The 16,084-nt window shown below is 41.8% G+C and overlaps 1 protein-coding gene across 2 annotated transcripts; it reads left to right on the top strand.

Moving 5' to 3' along the window:
* Positions 1-10,511: 10,511 nt before the first annotated feature.
* LOC148101742 (lysosomal dipeptide transporter MFSD1-like) lies at positions 10,512-15,751 on the top strand. Of its 2 annotated transcripts, XM_087845087.1 has the most exons (13): positions 10,512-10,937; positions 11,262-11,362; positions 11,472-11,581; positions 11,665-11,720; positions 11,823-11,966; positions 12,064-12,222; positions 12,304-12,419; positions 12,556-12,656; positions 13,271-13,382; positions 13,613-13,750; positions 13,889-14,028; positions 14,605-14,716; positions 14,813-15,751. In XM_087845087.1, exons 1-13 carry the CDS (start codon positions 10,916-10,918, stop codon positions 14,975-14,977), a joined length of 1,476 nt encoding a protein of 491 aa, XP_087701213.1. In that variant the 5' UTR covers positions 10,512-10,915; the 3' UTR covers positions 14,978-15,751. The 2 variants fall into 2 exon arrangements, with proteins under 2 accessions (XP_087701213.1, XP_087701214.1); XM_087845088.1 differs by lacking the exon at positions 11,262-11,362 and having other exon boundaries at positions 10,518-10,937.
* Positions 15,752-16,084: the final 333 nt, after the last annotated feature.

Here is a 16,084-nt window from a genome sequence, read left to right as displayed (position 1 = left end):
AGCGAGGAGCCCATGCAGCTGGGTAGACTGTCTAAAGAGGAGAGAGAGAGAGACGCTGGCGTGAGGGTCTCTGCGCCTACTGTGGATCAGCTCGACACCGTCGTCCCCAGTGCCCGCTACATCTGGGAAACGACGACGCCAGGTAGACTGCGGGGGAGTCCCACCTGGCCCATCACACTCCTCTGACCCCTCTCGTTTTCTGTTACCAGTAATATTTCAGCTGAAACACCAACAGTTCTCATCTGAAGCTCTCCTGGATACCGGAAAAGCTGAGAACTTCATCGACCAAAAACTAGCCTCTCGACTTCGCATTCCGTTGACTCTTGTTGATCGATTTCTCCCGGTGACCTCAGTAGATGGGAGACCCCTACAACCCTACCCGATCCAGTTCCAGACCCGGCCGGTTTGCATGTCTATCGGGGATCATCAGGAGGAAATCCGGTTTCTAGTAGTCTCGGCCACTTCCTCTCCTCTCATCCTAGGATACCCCTGGTTCCGTCAACATGACCCCCATATCTCCTGGTCTTCCTGCCAGATCCTGGATTGGGGTCTCCAGTTTCCACGCCGCTGCCTTCTCCCTCGGACTGAAATGAACTCCAAGTCAGAAGAGGCCTCTCCCCCGGAGCCCATCGATCTGGATAAGATCCCTCCGGCTTACCACAACCTATCTGAGGTCTTCAGTAAGAGGCAAGCCTCCACTCTACCTCCTCATCATTCCTATGACATGGCCATTGAGCTCCTCCCGGGAGCGGTCCCCCCTCGTGGTCTCCTGTTCTCTCTGTCTTCTGAAGAGACTAAGGCCAGAGTACGTTGCTGAGGCTCTCCAACAGGGCTTCATTCGCCCTTCCACCTCTCCTGCTGCTGCTGGATTCTTCTTCGTCAAGAAGAAAGATGGTGGGCTCCACCCCTGTATAGATTATCGGGGCCTGAATAAAGTCACTATCAAGAACCGCCATCCTCTTCCTCTGCTATCCACCGCACTCGACTCCCTCTCCCAGGCCTGCATCTTCACCAAACTGGACCTGCGCAGCGCCTACAATTTGGTGCGCATCAGGGAAGGGGAGAAATGGAAGACGGCCTTCATCACCCCTAACGGGCACTGGGAGTACCTGGTGATGCCCTTCGGTCTCTGCAACAGCCCTGCCGTCTTCCAACATCTGATCTCCCATTTATTCCGAGGGATGGTAAATGGGAAATTTGTTTTGCAGTTTGTCTAAAAAGATGCACTTGCACTTTGGCATCTTGTGGCATCTTTTCAGCGCGCTGCTGCGCACTCTGTCCCGTCTGTGAGCACGGAACAACCACTTACAACGCAGCAGTTCGGGGACAAAGTCGCACATATGGGTCCTCTGTATGCCTATAGGAAAACCCGGACATTTTCATCCATCTCGAAAATTCCCCAGGACGCCCCGGACAGAACGTGAAAAGTGGATATGACCGGGGAAAAAAGGGCCTTTGGTCACCCTAACATATTTATTTAATTTTTAAAGTTAGCCTCAAATTGTACTTGGAAAGTTAAGTTCAAGTTAAGTATGCAGACAGTGATGCATTTGAGGCAGTTTTCTGGCCGGAGACTCTTGAGGGTCTTGGCCTTGGCCGCTTCTCTCCTCCTCTGCTGCTCCTGTCACCTCTCCTCCTTCGGAGGAAGGAGGCGAGAGAGCTCTCGCCGCTCTCTCGCCTCCTTCCTCTCCTTCACTTTCAGCCTGTCCTCTTCTATTTCCTCCTTACTGCAATGTTTCCTGGCAGGACTCGCTGGGTCAAACTGACCCAGAACCGTGACACTCGGTGTGCCAGACCCACATGCTGGTGGAGGGGCCAAGACAGCTGTAGGTTACTAAGCAACAAACACTCCGTCCACATGGTTTTAAGATATGAGTTTCCCAACATCAGCTGCAGAAGAAGCGTAGCAGCCGCTCACTCTGTTCACGTAAACGACACCAAAGGATATGATTTTTGACCCTTTGTTTTAAAGATAACGCAATGGCGCAGCCGACGGAAAAAGGTACGTCTCACTGCAAAGTTATTTATTAAAAACACAGCAAGTCAGCACAGATTACTGATACAAACCAGACCTCTGCTTGTAACCCTGAACACACTTCCCTAAAATCTCAGCATTTTATACTTCCACTAGGATCACAGAATTACATACTTTTTTCTCCTTAAAAGCAAGCTAAAAACCAAAACGTGCCGGGTCGCACAATAGCGCTTTGTTGAAAGCCAAAAATGTCCTCAGGTGGGGAGTACCTGACATTAGAATCTCATTGCAGTGCACTTGTTTAGAAGGTTCCATGAAAGCTGAGCTGGCAGCAATCGCTTCAGAGTGTCGGGTCAGAACATTTGTTAATGTTCACATGAGTGTGGAACAAAACAGGCAGAGTCCAAGAATAAAGTTGCTGTTCTTCATATTTAAAATTGAGAAGTGTGTGTGTGTGTGTGGACAAAGCATAATAATGCAAACCAGTTACACTTCAAATTACACCATACACATAAAGATCAACACCAACATAAGTAAATGGTGGAAGATCAGCTGAGATTCTGTCAATAGGAAGGTCAGACATTTTCTGCTCACCTGGCTTTTGCCGTTGTCTTTGACACACTATACAGTCTTTGATTATTTTTCTAGCTGCTGAATTAGCATGAGGGATCCAGTATTGACGGCGAAGGGTTGAAAGCATGTGATTTCTTCCTCTGTGACCAACCTTTTCATGAATATGTTGAAGAATAAGCTTTGAAACGTGGCTTTCTTTTGGCAAAATTGCAGGATGTTTTGTTTCCTCGGGTAAATCTGCTTTGCTCGGTCTTCCACCCACTCTCAGGACACCATTAATAACTACAGGATCAAGCTTATACAGATGACTTGACTTCCTTACAGTGCCGGAGTTTAGGGCAGTCATTTCATCAGCGTAATGTTTTCTCTGCACAAAGCTCACTATAGCCTCCTCAGCCATGGACAAATCATCAGTTTTGAGCAGAGTGTTCCCATCTTCTTTAGCACATATTTGATTTTCACAGTGCGTGTCCAGCGTTGTTTGCAGTTTAAGTCTTTCTTTTACTTTCAGGATCCATGCCACACACCTTTTTAATTTTGTCCAGCTGGAGAAGTACATCAGCAGCTTAGTAGTGGGACACACATCTTCTTTCAGCACAGCTGCACACATCAGGCCCTCCCCTTTTATTTCTGGGTCAGCTTCCAAATGGACAGATACATAATTCTTGCCTACTGGCCAGTGAACAACAGGTTTACTGAGAAATTCTGGACCACTGATCCAGGTGGAAGATTTCAGGAAACAGCCAACCGTCATTCCTCGAGAGGCTGCATCAGCTGGATTCAGCTTTGAACCAATGTACCTCCACTGCTCAACTTTTGTCAAAGCATGAATGATGGAAACTCTGTTAGCTACATATGTTTTGAACCGTGTGGTTGTGTTTGCAATGTACTGTAGCACAGTTGTGCTGTCAGACCAAAAGACTGATTCACTCAGATTAAGCTTAAGTTCAACTGACAGCATTTTGTCCAAGCGCACAGCTAAAACTGCAGCAGCCAGCTCAAGACGTGGGATGGTGACTTGTTTTAACGGCGCCACCCTTGCTTTACCAATAATAAAGGAAACACACACTTCCTGCTTGCTATTAGATAGCCTAAGATATGATACAGCACCATACCCAGTTTTACTGGCATCACAAAAGTGATGCAGCTGTGCACTTTTTACCTCCCCAAATCCTTTGGGTGTGGCACATCTACTAATACTAAACTTGTTAAGAAGAACTAAATCCTCAACCCATTTTTGCCAAGTTTGTGCCATTTCTGCTGGTATTGTCTCATCCCAGCCAAACCTCAGTTTACATAGATGTTGCAGAATTTGTTTTGCAGACAGAATGACTGGAGCTAAGAAACCCAAAGGGTCGTAAATGGAGCTGACATTGGACAGAATACCACGTCTTGTAAGTGGTTTGTCCTTGTTCACAATACTGAATGTGAAAACATCATGTTCAATATCCCATTGCACACCGAGGGCTCTTTCTGTGGGGAGCTGGTCCCGACTAAGGTCCAGCATCTTTACACCTGTGGCTCTATTTTCCTCCGGGATCTGACAGAGGACAGAGCGATCACTACATACCCACTTATTGAGCTTAAATCCCCCCTTGGCATACACCTCAGTAAGCTGCTGATAAAGTGAGACGGCCTGCTCAACAGACTGGGTAGATTTAAGACAGTCATCTACATAAAAGCTGTGCCTGATTGTATGTATAACCTCCTCTGGGTACAGATGTTGGTTGTCATCAGCAGTCTTTAGTAGTGCATAGGTGGCACAGCTGGGGGAGGATACTGCATCAAAAATGTGGACTAACATCCTATGTTCCACCAGCTGTTTTGTGATGTCACCATCGGGCCACCAGAGAAAACGTAAAAAGTTTACGTGTTCCTCAGCTACTCTGACCTGATGAAACATCCCTTTAATGTCTGTCATAAGCGCTATTGGACCCTGCCGAAAGCGAATCAGCACACCTAATAAAGTGCTAGCCAGATCTGGGCCTTGTAATAGCTCTTTGTTCAGTGATGCTCCAGCAAATGTTGAAGCACAGTCATACACAACACGCAGTGTTTTCTTGCGGGGGTGGTAGACCCCATGATGAGGTATATACCACACCTTTCCTTCCTCATGCTTCAACTGTTCTTGTGGTATGATTTCTGAATGTCCCTCCATACTAACATTGTGCATGAATTCTTTGTATTCTTCAAAGAATAACTGATCCTTCTGAAACCGTTTTAGCAGATATTGCGCCCTCTGCTGAGCTACCTGCTTGTTGTTTGGCATTCTTACTTCAGGTTTACAAAAGGGTAATTTCAAGTAATAATGACCATCTTTAAGCACAGCTGACTCTGACATTATGTTCATGAACTGTTTATCTTCTACAGACATTTCTGCACGCTCATTACACTGGTTCTCCACAAAATCTTGATTATACTGTTTAACCAGCATTTCTTCTAAACTACTTATAGAAATGCAGTTTACCTGGACAAAACTAGCATCATGCTCATCCTTTTGACTACCCAGATTGAGTGGCCCATTGACAACCCAACCAAGATGAGTTAGCACAGCATAGGGTCCATTACCCTCACTGTTAATGATTCTCCAAGGTTCCAGCGCTTTGGGAGAATTCACACCAATAAGCAGCCCAATGCCAGCATTTATCGGTGTCAACTCAACATCTTTTAAGTAAGGCCATTTTCTTAAGTCTTGTTCATTAGGGATATTTTCTTTAGTGACAGGAATAGCCTTTTGAGTGTACACATCAGGCAACCTCAAATACTCATTCTGTTTTAAAGCAGCTACTTCCATACCAAAAAGTTTATAGCTACTTACTGGCCTTTCCTGACCCATAGTCTTTAACATGATTTCCACTTTCTTTCCAGATGCATTTAACAGCATCATCAACGCCTCGGTGCAAAAAGTTGCAGAGCTTTCGATCAAGAAAGGCATATGTCTCAACAACCTTCGTCCCATTTTCCAACTTCACTTTTACTGGAACAACTGACAAGGCACATTCATCAGCCCCGGCCCCGGCCCCAGTATGGCTACCAAAGTTCAAAGAAACAAGAGCATTTGAGACTGATGATTCTTTACAGACAGCTTTAGCTGCTTGCCACTGCCGTTCTTTTGAGTGTATGTGGAGAACAGTAGGGTGATTTTTTATTACAGGTGTGGCACATCAAACGATGTGGACAAGCTTTACTCATGTGGCCTCTCTGTAAGCAACCAAAGCATAAACCTTTACTCTTAAGGAATGTCACCTTTTCTTTGTTGGCTTTTAGTTTGAATGAGTCACATACGTCCAAAAAATGATTTTGGTCACAAAACAAGCACCGTGGCTTATTTGAATACGTTCCAGTTTGTGTTTGTCATTGTTCTGTTCTGAAACTACAGCAACAGAAGTAGCAAAGCTACCTCTTTTAGTTTTAAACGGTGCCTTTGATGGTTTTGAAGCCATCTTTTCTTTTGTGTTTTGACTCTCTCCAAAAACAGGATCTAATGCAGCTCTTGTTTGCTTTTCAAGAAAATCAAGAAGATCTTTAAATCTTGCTCTGCGATTGCACTTTTCTGTTATATCAACAACCATTATTCGCCATTTATCGCGAAGTCTAAAAGGCAACTTCGAAACAAGAATCCTCATATTGGTTGAATTTTCCAGCTCATCAAGAAACTCAGCTTCATCCATTGTGTTGAAGCAGCTTCTTAGAAAGAATGTGTAAGCTCGTAATGCTGAAGCATCATCAGACTTTAAAACTGACCAGTTAAGAGCCTTGTCTATAAATGCAGATGTTATCTTTGCTCTGTTACCAAAATTCCACTCAAGCTGCTTTTTTGCCTCAACATAAGCTGTCTGTGGACTCATGTGGATGCAGCTTCTCACTAAAATTCTGGGCTGTCCTGTAGTAAACTGTTCTAAATAATAAAGCCTATCCTGCATGTTATCAGTCTTAGTTTCTATTCCTTGCTCAAACGCCTTAAGAAAGGATCTAAAATGCAAAGGATCACCACCAAAAACAGGAATTTCTATTGCTGGAAGCAGTGACAACCTCTGTTGTTTTACAAGCATCTCAGTAATCTCATTTTGCTTTCTCATGATCTCTGTTAGGGCACTGCTGCGGACATCAACCTGGGAAGAGATTGGCCTTGGGCTTTCCCCTTCTGGTTTAACCTTAGCAGGTGCATGCGTCTCTAGAGGCATTGGCAAAGGTGAATGAACTAAAGGGGCTTTCTTTGTCCTTTTGAGCTGTAGCAGCAGGTATGAACTCAGTAGATGTTCCAGAAGGAGCTTCTGATTCAACCTCAGCCCTGGAATCAAGGCTCTGCTGATCCTGAGCAGAGGTGAAAATTTGCATTTTTGCATCTGCCATAACCAACTTAGTTCTTAGAGCCAATGCTTCTTTTCTTGCTTTTAATTGAACTTCTTCCAGTTCGAGTGCATGTTTTTCTTGCAGTGCGTCCGCCTCCGCTTTCAAAGCGGCTCTTTCCAACTCAGCTTCCATCAGCGCCATTGAAGCTGCACGCGAGCTTTTACTCCTTAAACTTAAGGCTGATGTAACATTACTGGGCGCTTTACTAGAGCCCTTGCTGACAGGTTTAGCAACTCGTTCAGAAATCATGTCGCTCGTTTCTTGCGCTACTTGTGAGACACTATCATGCGATGCTACCTTTGATTCAACATTAGAGGCTGCAACTTCATCCTTTTGTGGATCAGGGTCTGCATTTATCCAAGTGTCGATTTCATGCAGAAAGTCTTTAAAACCGATCAGCTTAGGTTCATACCAATCGCTGTGATCTGTTTCCTTTTCATCATCGTTCAGCAATTTTTGAACTGAAGTCTGTAAGTCCATAAACTCTCCCAAATAATCATTAAATGTTTTCATGTGTTCATCTATGGAAGCTTTTGATTCTCCAGCATCAATGAGAGCATTAATGTCATTTTGTTTTTTTGTCAGAACGCCAAGTTTCGCTCTGCGTTTTTTAATCAAATTAAAAAGCTCTCTTTCTTGTTCCTCCATTCTAACCACAAAAGTCGTTTCACACGGTCCAAAAGATAATTGTTTAATACAAATGTTTCATGTTGCAGCTCAGCGTCTCGGCTCATCCAAACAAAGTTTCATATTTACTCACAAACTTTACGTCATTTTTTCAGTCCATTCTGCGAAGATGCAATCTTCCAAGTCCAATCTTGCAAGTTTCTCCCAGATTCCAAGTTGACATCCAAGCGAATCAAATGATTTTTTGACTTAAATGTCACGGACTTTTATGTTCCAAACACCAAAAAAGTCCAAGAAAAGGCCGTGGGTGGCAACGGGAGGTTTGTTTTAGAACGCACTTCTGACTCCATTGTTTTAAAATCATATGGCGTTTATTTCGTGCAAAATTATAAACAAAAATCAACCAAATAACTTCTTAAAGCTTAAAATTAAATGAAAGTTAACTTAATTTGCTTTAACAACTTCAAAAGTTGTCAAAAAATCATTTCCTAACCCTCCCGAGTCCCCATCAGACATTTGGCAAACAAAAAAAAACATCCTTACCACACCCCTCCAGGGTGTTCTTAATCCCGTGATTAATGGGAGGGCCCATAAGCTAATAAACCAATCACTTTCCAAAACCTTTTCTAATAAAATGAATTACAAATTTACATAACAAAACTAGGTCAGCATATTCTTACAACTTTAAAGAAAAAACAAAAATTAATACAAATTGCGTTTTATAAACATTCAACAAAAATGGCCACAACAATGTTGTTGATCACAGACAGGTCAGACATCTGAAGTTACCTCATGACTTTATTTTCTCGAAACACTATCAGCAGAAAGTTAATGATGCCCCCCACCCTTACAGGACGGGATCCTGAACAAGACAACCAAGAAGTCAGGGCAGGCACAAGAAGAAACTTGAACTGAAAGCCGCTCACCCAGACAGAGGAGAGGAAGAGCCAAATGAACAGACAAGGAAAAAGTGCACACTTTCTTTAGTAGTGTAGTAGTAGTAGTAGAAGTACAGATACCTGGATTAAAAAAATATTCATTTAAAAGTTGAACTACTGAAGCAAATTTTTAACCTAAGTAAAAGTGAAAAAGTACAGCCTCTGAAAAGTACTCAAAGTAGTTCTTGAAGAAAAATTCTACTGACCATTTTTGCAGACACCTGCAGTGAAAGGGAATTGAGAGGTCTATATTTATTTATTTATTTTAATAATCTTTATTTAACCAGGAAGGTCCTATTGAGATTAAAAACCCCCTTTTCAAGGGAGACCTGGCCAAGATGGGCAGAAGCAAATGTCTCACAGTTACAGAAATTACTCAATTAAACACATGCAGCAACAACACGCATGCAAAAATAAATGAAAAAAATAAAATTCAATAAAATTCAACTAAAAATTTAAAAATCTGTTAAAATGACAATCAATCTAATTGAAACAGCTGCATGTTATGGACTTGGCCTCAAGGATTCATAGTTTAGATTTAAAAGCACTTAATGAAATGAACTCAGTCAACGTCAGATTCTTGGTCGTCTCTCTGACCAACATACTTCTTGCAAGAAAAGCATTTGAAGAGTCCTGCCAAATCAAAAAGGTCTTCTACTTCAATGTTCTTTAAGTCAAAGTGTTCCCAAATGCTTCTGAAGTCAATTTATAAGCGTGCATTTTCTTCAATGTCATGTTTTTCATCTTCACATGCAGTGAATGAGTAACTATCTAGTTAGGTATGTTTTTTTAAAAACAATATTTAACTCATTCAGTGGGCCATAGGTTAAATTCACTCAGGTTATTAAATGACAGATTTTCATTTATTTGACTTTATCTACAGGACATAAGTAGATAATTCAATTTTAAAACACATTTTATCTCTGCTGAAATAGCTATAATGACTACTGCCATGAATAACTGTGTGGACATTACTGCTGTTACTAAATCATGTTATATATATTATACTGTTGCGTAAACGTGACTATCCAGAGTTGGGACTAGGAATAAGTGTTGCAGACTTACCTGCCTGTTGTGAGATTATAATATTATCTTATGCCATGTTATACCCCTAATTAAAGATTGTGAAATTATTATGTAGTTTTAGTTTGTATTATTCTCCTGAATTAGAAGAAGGTGATAACTATTACAGTTATTAAACTGATTTGTAATACATTAGACTGCTGATTCAGTGTGAATGAATGATATTGTTTATGATGCATTATACTGCTGAGTTATAAGAAATACTGTTTTCAGAGAGTCAGGACCTTGCTTTTTAAGATAGTAGAGGAGACAGAGAGCACATTTCACAGGAGACTACACCCCCACCGTTGTTGAAGGTAGACAAAATAGGGAGCCAAGGCCATAAGTCAGGCTCGCTAGGAGTTAGAAAGAATGTGAATGTTTAGGTTTTTACAACTAGGTGGGGGCCACTAGAGGCTATAAGAGTTTGAGTAACCCTCAACCAGTTTGAGATTTGCTGTGACCCTCTTCATGTATGTCTCCCCATCCAGATGGTTTATGCTCATAAAGTGTTGAATTGTATGGAATTAAGGATTGTTGATTGAGCATCTATAAACCGAGTACTGTCCTTCCTTCAGCCCAAAGATTGAAAGAATTGGGAGGATTTAACACTGTCTGCAGCTTCTTTCCCCCTGTTAAATTTACACATAAAATCCGCAATCTTAACTCCACCTTGTTAATCAACCAAAGACCCAGAAGGAATCTTAATTCATTCGAAAGCCTGATGCTTAGCCTTTTCCACCCCAGCTGGAACACACAAAAACCTTTTTTATTTTTTGTTATCTATCATCCATCTGGGACTTACTTAGAGTTTGTGCCATATTTCTCAGACTTTTTACCTGATTTAGTGCTCAGCTCAGATAAAATGATTGTCGTGGGTGATTTTCACATCCATGTCGAACTCTAGATCTTTTTCTGACATATGGCATAGAAACTGAAAACTTCTTCAGACTCATCTTTTGTCAGACTGGAACTCTCTCCCTTTGAGCTTGAGATCTGTGGACTCAGTGGTCTCTTTAAACAAACAAACCTCTGCTGCTCCTGTCACCTCTCCTCCTTCTCATGGGCTCTCGCCGCTCTCTCGCCTCCTTCCTCTCCTTCACTTTCAGCCTGTCCTCTTCTATTTCCTCCTTACTGCAACGTTTCCTGGCAGGACTCGCTGGGTCAAACTGACCCAGAAACGTGACACTCGGTATGCTAGACCCACATGCTGGAGAAGGGGCCAAGACAGCTGTAGGTTACTAAGCAACAAATACTCCGTCCACATGGTTTTAAGATATGAGTTTCCCAACATCAGCTGCAGAAGAAGTGTAGCAGCCGCTCACTCTGTTGACGTAAACGACAGCAAAGGATATGATTTTTGACCCTTTGTTTTAAAGATAACGCGATGGCGCAGCCGGCGGAAAAAGGTACGTCTCACTGCAAAGTTATTTATTAAAAACACAGCAAGTCAGCACAGATTACTGATACAAACCAGACCTCTGCTTGTAACCCTGAACACACTTCCCTAAAATCTCAGCATTTTATACTTCCACTGGGATTACAGAATTACATACTTTTTTCTCCTTAAAAGCAAGCTAAAAACCAAAACATGCCGGGTCGCACAATAGCGCTTTGTTGAAAGCCAAAAATGTCCTCAGACATAACAAGTATTTGCTATATTGATCTGAGGCTGCTGCCTTTTAAAATCACGTGATGTTGCCCTTTCTTTATTGTGCGTCACTGTCTTGCAGCATACTATCGCTTTGTGGTGCTCTTCTTTAACTGTCTGCTGACCTTTGGGTCCTACTTTTGCTTTGACATTCCCAGTGTGTTACAGGATCATTTCCAAGGGGTGAGCAAGAGGCAGCGCTGCTTACAGATCGCATCAATATTGCATGACTTGATTATCAGTAGGGAAAGACTGATGTTGTTTTTAATGTTTGACCGTTGTTTTTTGACAGAACCTGACGTGTCCCAATGCGACGGTGATCAACGGGACAGTGGACTGTGTGGAGGGACTGGGGATGACCCCTCAGCAGTACAATCTTCTCTATGCCATCTATGCTTGGACGTAAGCATGTTAATGCATTGATTTCACTGTGAAAATGCAGAAAAGTGGCTTATCAATGAGAAGCTTCTTTCTGTTATCAACAGGAATGCAATAGTGGTGATCCTGGCTGGATTCCTCATTGACAAATTAGGAAATCGCTGTAAGTTTTGTTTTATGTTTTCTCTCTGCATGGTCTGCAGTTATTTTTAATCTACTGACAGTAAAGTGATGGTACAACCATTTCTTTTGCTCCTCTTTGCAGTCGGTGTGGTTCTCTTCTCTTTTCTCTGTGTTTTGGGCTCATCGCTGTTTGCTCTCGGCTCCCACTTCAAGGGATCTCCCTACTTGCTGCCGCTAATGCTCACCGGCCGTCTGCTGTTTGGATCAGGCAATGGATCTCTGACTGGTAAGTTCCCTTCATGGATATGAACAAATATTCTCTGCAGCATCGCCTTTGAGGAGCATTTCTTAACCGCTCAGTTACCTTTCTCCTTCTTCATTAGTTGTTCAGAAACGCATCACAACCTTCTGGTTCAAAGGGAAGGAGTTGGCTTTGGCTTTCAGCCTGACCCTGGCCTTCTCGCGGCTGGGCTCGGTGTTGAACTTCTTCCTCACGCAGACGTTTGAAGAAAAATATGGCATGCAGTGGACACTCTGGGGTGGTAGGTGACGAATGCGAAGAAATCTCAAGAATTATGGTGTGGTGCCATGTGACCTGGGTTTCTCATGTTATTGTTTCTTAGGCGCACTGTTGTGTGTGCTGGGCTTTGCTTCTGCTGTCATTGTCAGCACCTTGGACAAGATTGGAGTGAGACAGCTGGGTCTCGATGGAGCCATCCAAGAAGAGTCTCGCAAAGTGGTACAATCAATATCCTTTAATAATAACAACATGCATACATAACACTGAAGATTAAAACCTTAATTTTTCAGTATTATGGACACACTAGTGATCTGTGTGGGGAGCATCATTTATTGTTGTGTGTTTTTATGTGTAGAGGATTCAGGATGTGAAGCTCCTGTCAGTAAGATACTGGCTGCTGGTTCTTACCATCATGTTCTTCTACAACGGCATCTTCCCCTTCATTGCTGATGCAAGGTAGAGTTCTCAGTATAAAGTGTGAGCATACAGGCTTGTGCATGTACAGTGGCTTGCAAAAGTATTCGGCCCCCTTGAACTTTCCCACATTTTGTCACATTACAGCCACAAACCTGAATCAATTTTATTTGAATTCCACATGAAAGACCAACACAAAGTGGTGTACATGTGAGAAGTGAAATGAAAACCATAAACTCCAAACATTTTTTACAAATAAATAACTAAAAAGTGGTTTGTGTGCGTAATTATTCAGCTCCCTGAGTCAATACTTTGTAGAACCACCTTTTGCTGCAATTACAGCTGCCAGTCTTTTAGGGTATGTCTCTACCAGGTTGGCACATATAGAAACTGAAATCCTTGCAAGAAATTCAATGTGTATAATTTTCATTCCACTTCTCACATGTACACCACTTTGTATTGGTCTTTCATGTGGAATTCCAATCAAATTGATTCATGTTTGTGGCTGTAATGTGACAAAATGTGGGAAAGTTCAAGGGGCCGAATACTTTTGCAAGCCACTGTAGAACCGCTTTCAGAGTAATCCGTGAAACTTAAACTTAAATATTCACATCTGTCTTCTTTTTTTTTGTTTGTTTTTTTTCTTCATATCCCAGCAAGTTCATCCAGGATAAGTACAGCTACTACAGCCAGAAGGAGGCAGCTTATATTGTGGGAGCAGTCTATGACAGCTTAGTGGTCCTCTCACCCATCGTGGGCGTTCTCATTGTATGTATCTTTCATTTCAACCCAAATCTTATTCCTGTCTTCAATTCAATTTTATTCATACTGCACCAGATCAAAACAACCGTCCCTGTAGGGTGCTTTATATGGTAAACTAAGACCCCCCATGAGCAAGGACTTTGTGACAGTGGGAAGAAAAACTTCCTTTTAATAGGAATAAACCTTCATCAGGTCCAGGAGGAATCTTGAAACACTCTCGCTGCCATGTGTTTCAGGATTATGTGGGTCTGCGGGGAGTTTTTGTATTGGCGAGCGCCGTCTTCACGCTGCCCGTGTTTGGACTCCTGGCTTTCACTTTTGTCCCTCCTCTGGTTTCAACCATATGGCTGGGAGTCACCTACTCTTTTGCTGCTGTGAGTGCGGATTTTATTTTTTTAATTCATTTTTGATAAATAAAATCTTAGACGTCCGAGTTAAAATGGTAAATTATTACTATGAGTTAATGTATTTCCTAGTATGTTAAACTTGTTGCTGCCTGTGTGGCATTCCAGGCCAGCATGTGGCCGTCTATTCCCCTTGTCGTACCTCAGGCGACTCTGGGAACTGCCACCGGCCTGGCCACCTCCGTACAGATGTTTGGGGTCGGGATCTCCAATCTCATTGTTGGACAGATACTAGGCACCAAGTCCAGGTGGGGAGTACCTGACATTAAAATCTCATTGCAGTGCACTTGTTTAGAAGGTTCCATGAAAGCTGAGCTGGCAGCAATCGCTTCAGAGTGTCGGGTCAGAACATTTGTTAATGTTCACATGAGTGTGGAACAAAACAGGCATGTTTTGTTCCACACTCCAGGCAATGAAAGCAACTTCACACTATTTAACATCCAGTACACAGAGCACAGAAACACCAAATCTCTCTGCTAGAAGCTAGTCAGTAATAAAATCTGTTATGTTAGCGAACTGCCACTTATGCATAACCTCATTTAAACAGAAGCACAAAGAACTGCTCATATGTCATCAAACATGCTAAACATGGCTAAACAAAAACATGACTAAGTGAAGTACATCTTTAAACATACGGTCTCATGAGCACGCGCACTGTCAGTTGTTTAGCTGCTGTTTGTCTCTGAGATGAAGCTGCCCACATGCACACCTATGGTGCATTCAAGGGTGCATGGGAAATCCCACACACAACTCTACCTTTTTGTAAAGCACTAATTGTCCTTCCAGTCTTGTTTAGCTCTGCAGTTTCTCCATTTGTGTTGTAGTGAAACTAAGATCCCGCTGTGGCGTTGGCAGAGGATGATGATCTTCATGTTGGCCAACACCATCAGCTGCATTGTGACCTCAGTGCTGCTTAATGTTGTTGATCACAGACAGGTCAGACATCTGAAGTTACCTTATTAGGTTACCTCATGACTTTATTTTCTCGAAACACTATCAGCAGAAAGTTAATGATGCCCCCCACCCTTACAGGACGGGATCCTGAACAAGACAACTAAGAAGTCAGGGCAGGCACAAGAAGGCTCCAAGAACTCAGACGCAGAGAAACTTGAACTGAAAGCCACTCACCCAGGCAGAGGAGAGGAAGAGCCAAATGAACAGACAAGGAAAAAGTGCACACTTTCTTTAGTAGTGTAGTAGTAGTAGTAGAAGTACAGATACCTGGATTAAAAAAATATTCATTTAAAAGTTGAACTACTGAAGCAAATTTTTAACCTAAGTAAAAGTGAAAAAGTACAGCCTCTGAAAAGTACTCAAAGTAGTTCTTGAAGAAAAATTCTACTGACCATTTTTGCAGACACCTGCAGTGAAAGGGAATTGAGAGGTCTATATTTATTTATTTATTTTAATAATCTTTATTTAACCAGGAAGGTCCTATTGAGATTAAAAACCTCCTTTTCAAGGGAGACCTGGCCAAGATGGGCAGAAGCAAATGTCTCACAGTTACAGAAATTACTCAATTAAACACATGCAGCAACAACACGCATGCAAAAATAAATGAAAAAAATAAAATTCAATAAAATTCAACTAAAAATTTAAAAATCAGTTAAAATGACAATCAATCTAATTGAAACAGCTGCATGTTATGGACTTGGCCTCAAGGATTCATAGTTTAGATTTAAAAGCACTTAATGAAATGAACTCAGTCAACGTCAGATTCTTGGTCGTCTCTCTGACCAACATACTTCTTGCAAGAAAAGCATGTGAAGAGTCCTGCCAAATCAAAAGGTCTTCTACTTTAATGTTCTTTAAGTCAAAGTGTTCCTGAATGCTTCTGAAGTCAATTTATAAGCGTGCATTTTCTTCGATGTCATGTTTTTCATCTTCACATGCAGTGAATGAGTAACTATCTAGTTAGGTATGTTTTTTTTTAACAATATTTAACTCATTCAGTGGGCCACAGGTTAAATTCACTCAGGTTATTAAATGACAGATTTTCATTTATTTGACTTTATCTGCAGGAGATAAGTAAATAATTCAATTTTAAACCCATTTTATCTCTGCTGAAATAGCTATAATGACTACTGCCATGAATAACTGTGTGGACATTACTGCTGTTACTAAATCATGTTATATATATTATACTGTTGCGTAAACGTGACTATCCAGAGTTGGGACTAGGAATAAGTGTTGCAGACTTAACTGCCTGTTGTGAGATTATAATATTATCTTATGCCATGTTATACCCCTAATTAAAGATTGTGAAATTATTATGTAGTTTTAGTTTGTATTATTCTCCTGAAT

The sequence above is a fragment of the Neolamprologus brichardi genome, chromosome 8 (genome assembly GCF_056152115.1).
Source record: "Neolamprologus brichardi isolate AB-2024 chromosome 8, ASM5615211v1, whole genome shotgun sequence".
Classification (NCBI taxonomy): Eukaryota; Metazoa; Chordata; class Actinopteri; order Cichliformes; family Cichlidae; genus Neolamprologus; species Neolamprologus brichardi.
Note: the sequence above shows the minus strand (reverse complement) of the source record. Positions and strands in the feature narration are given on the sequence as shown.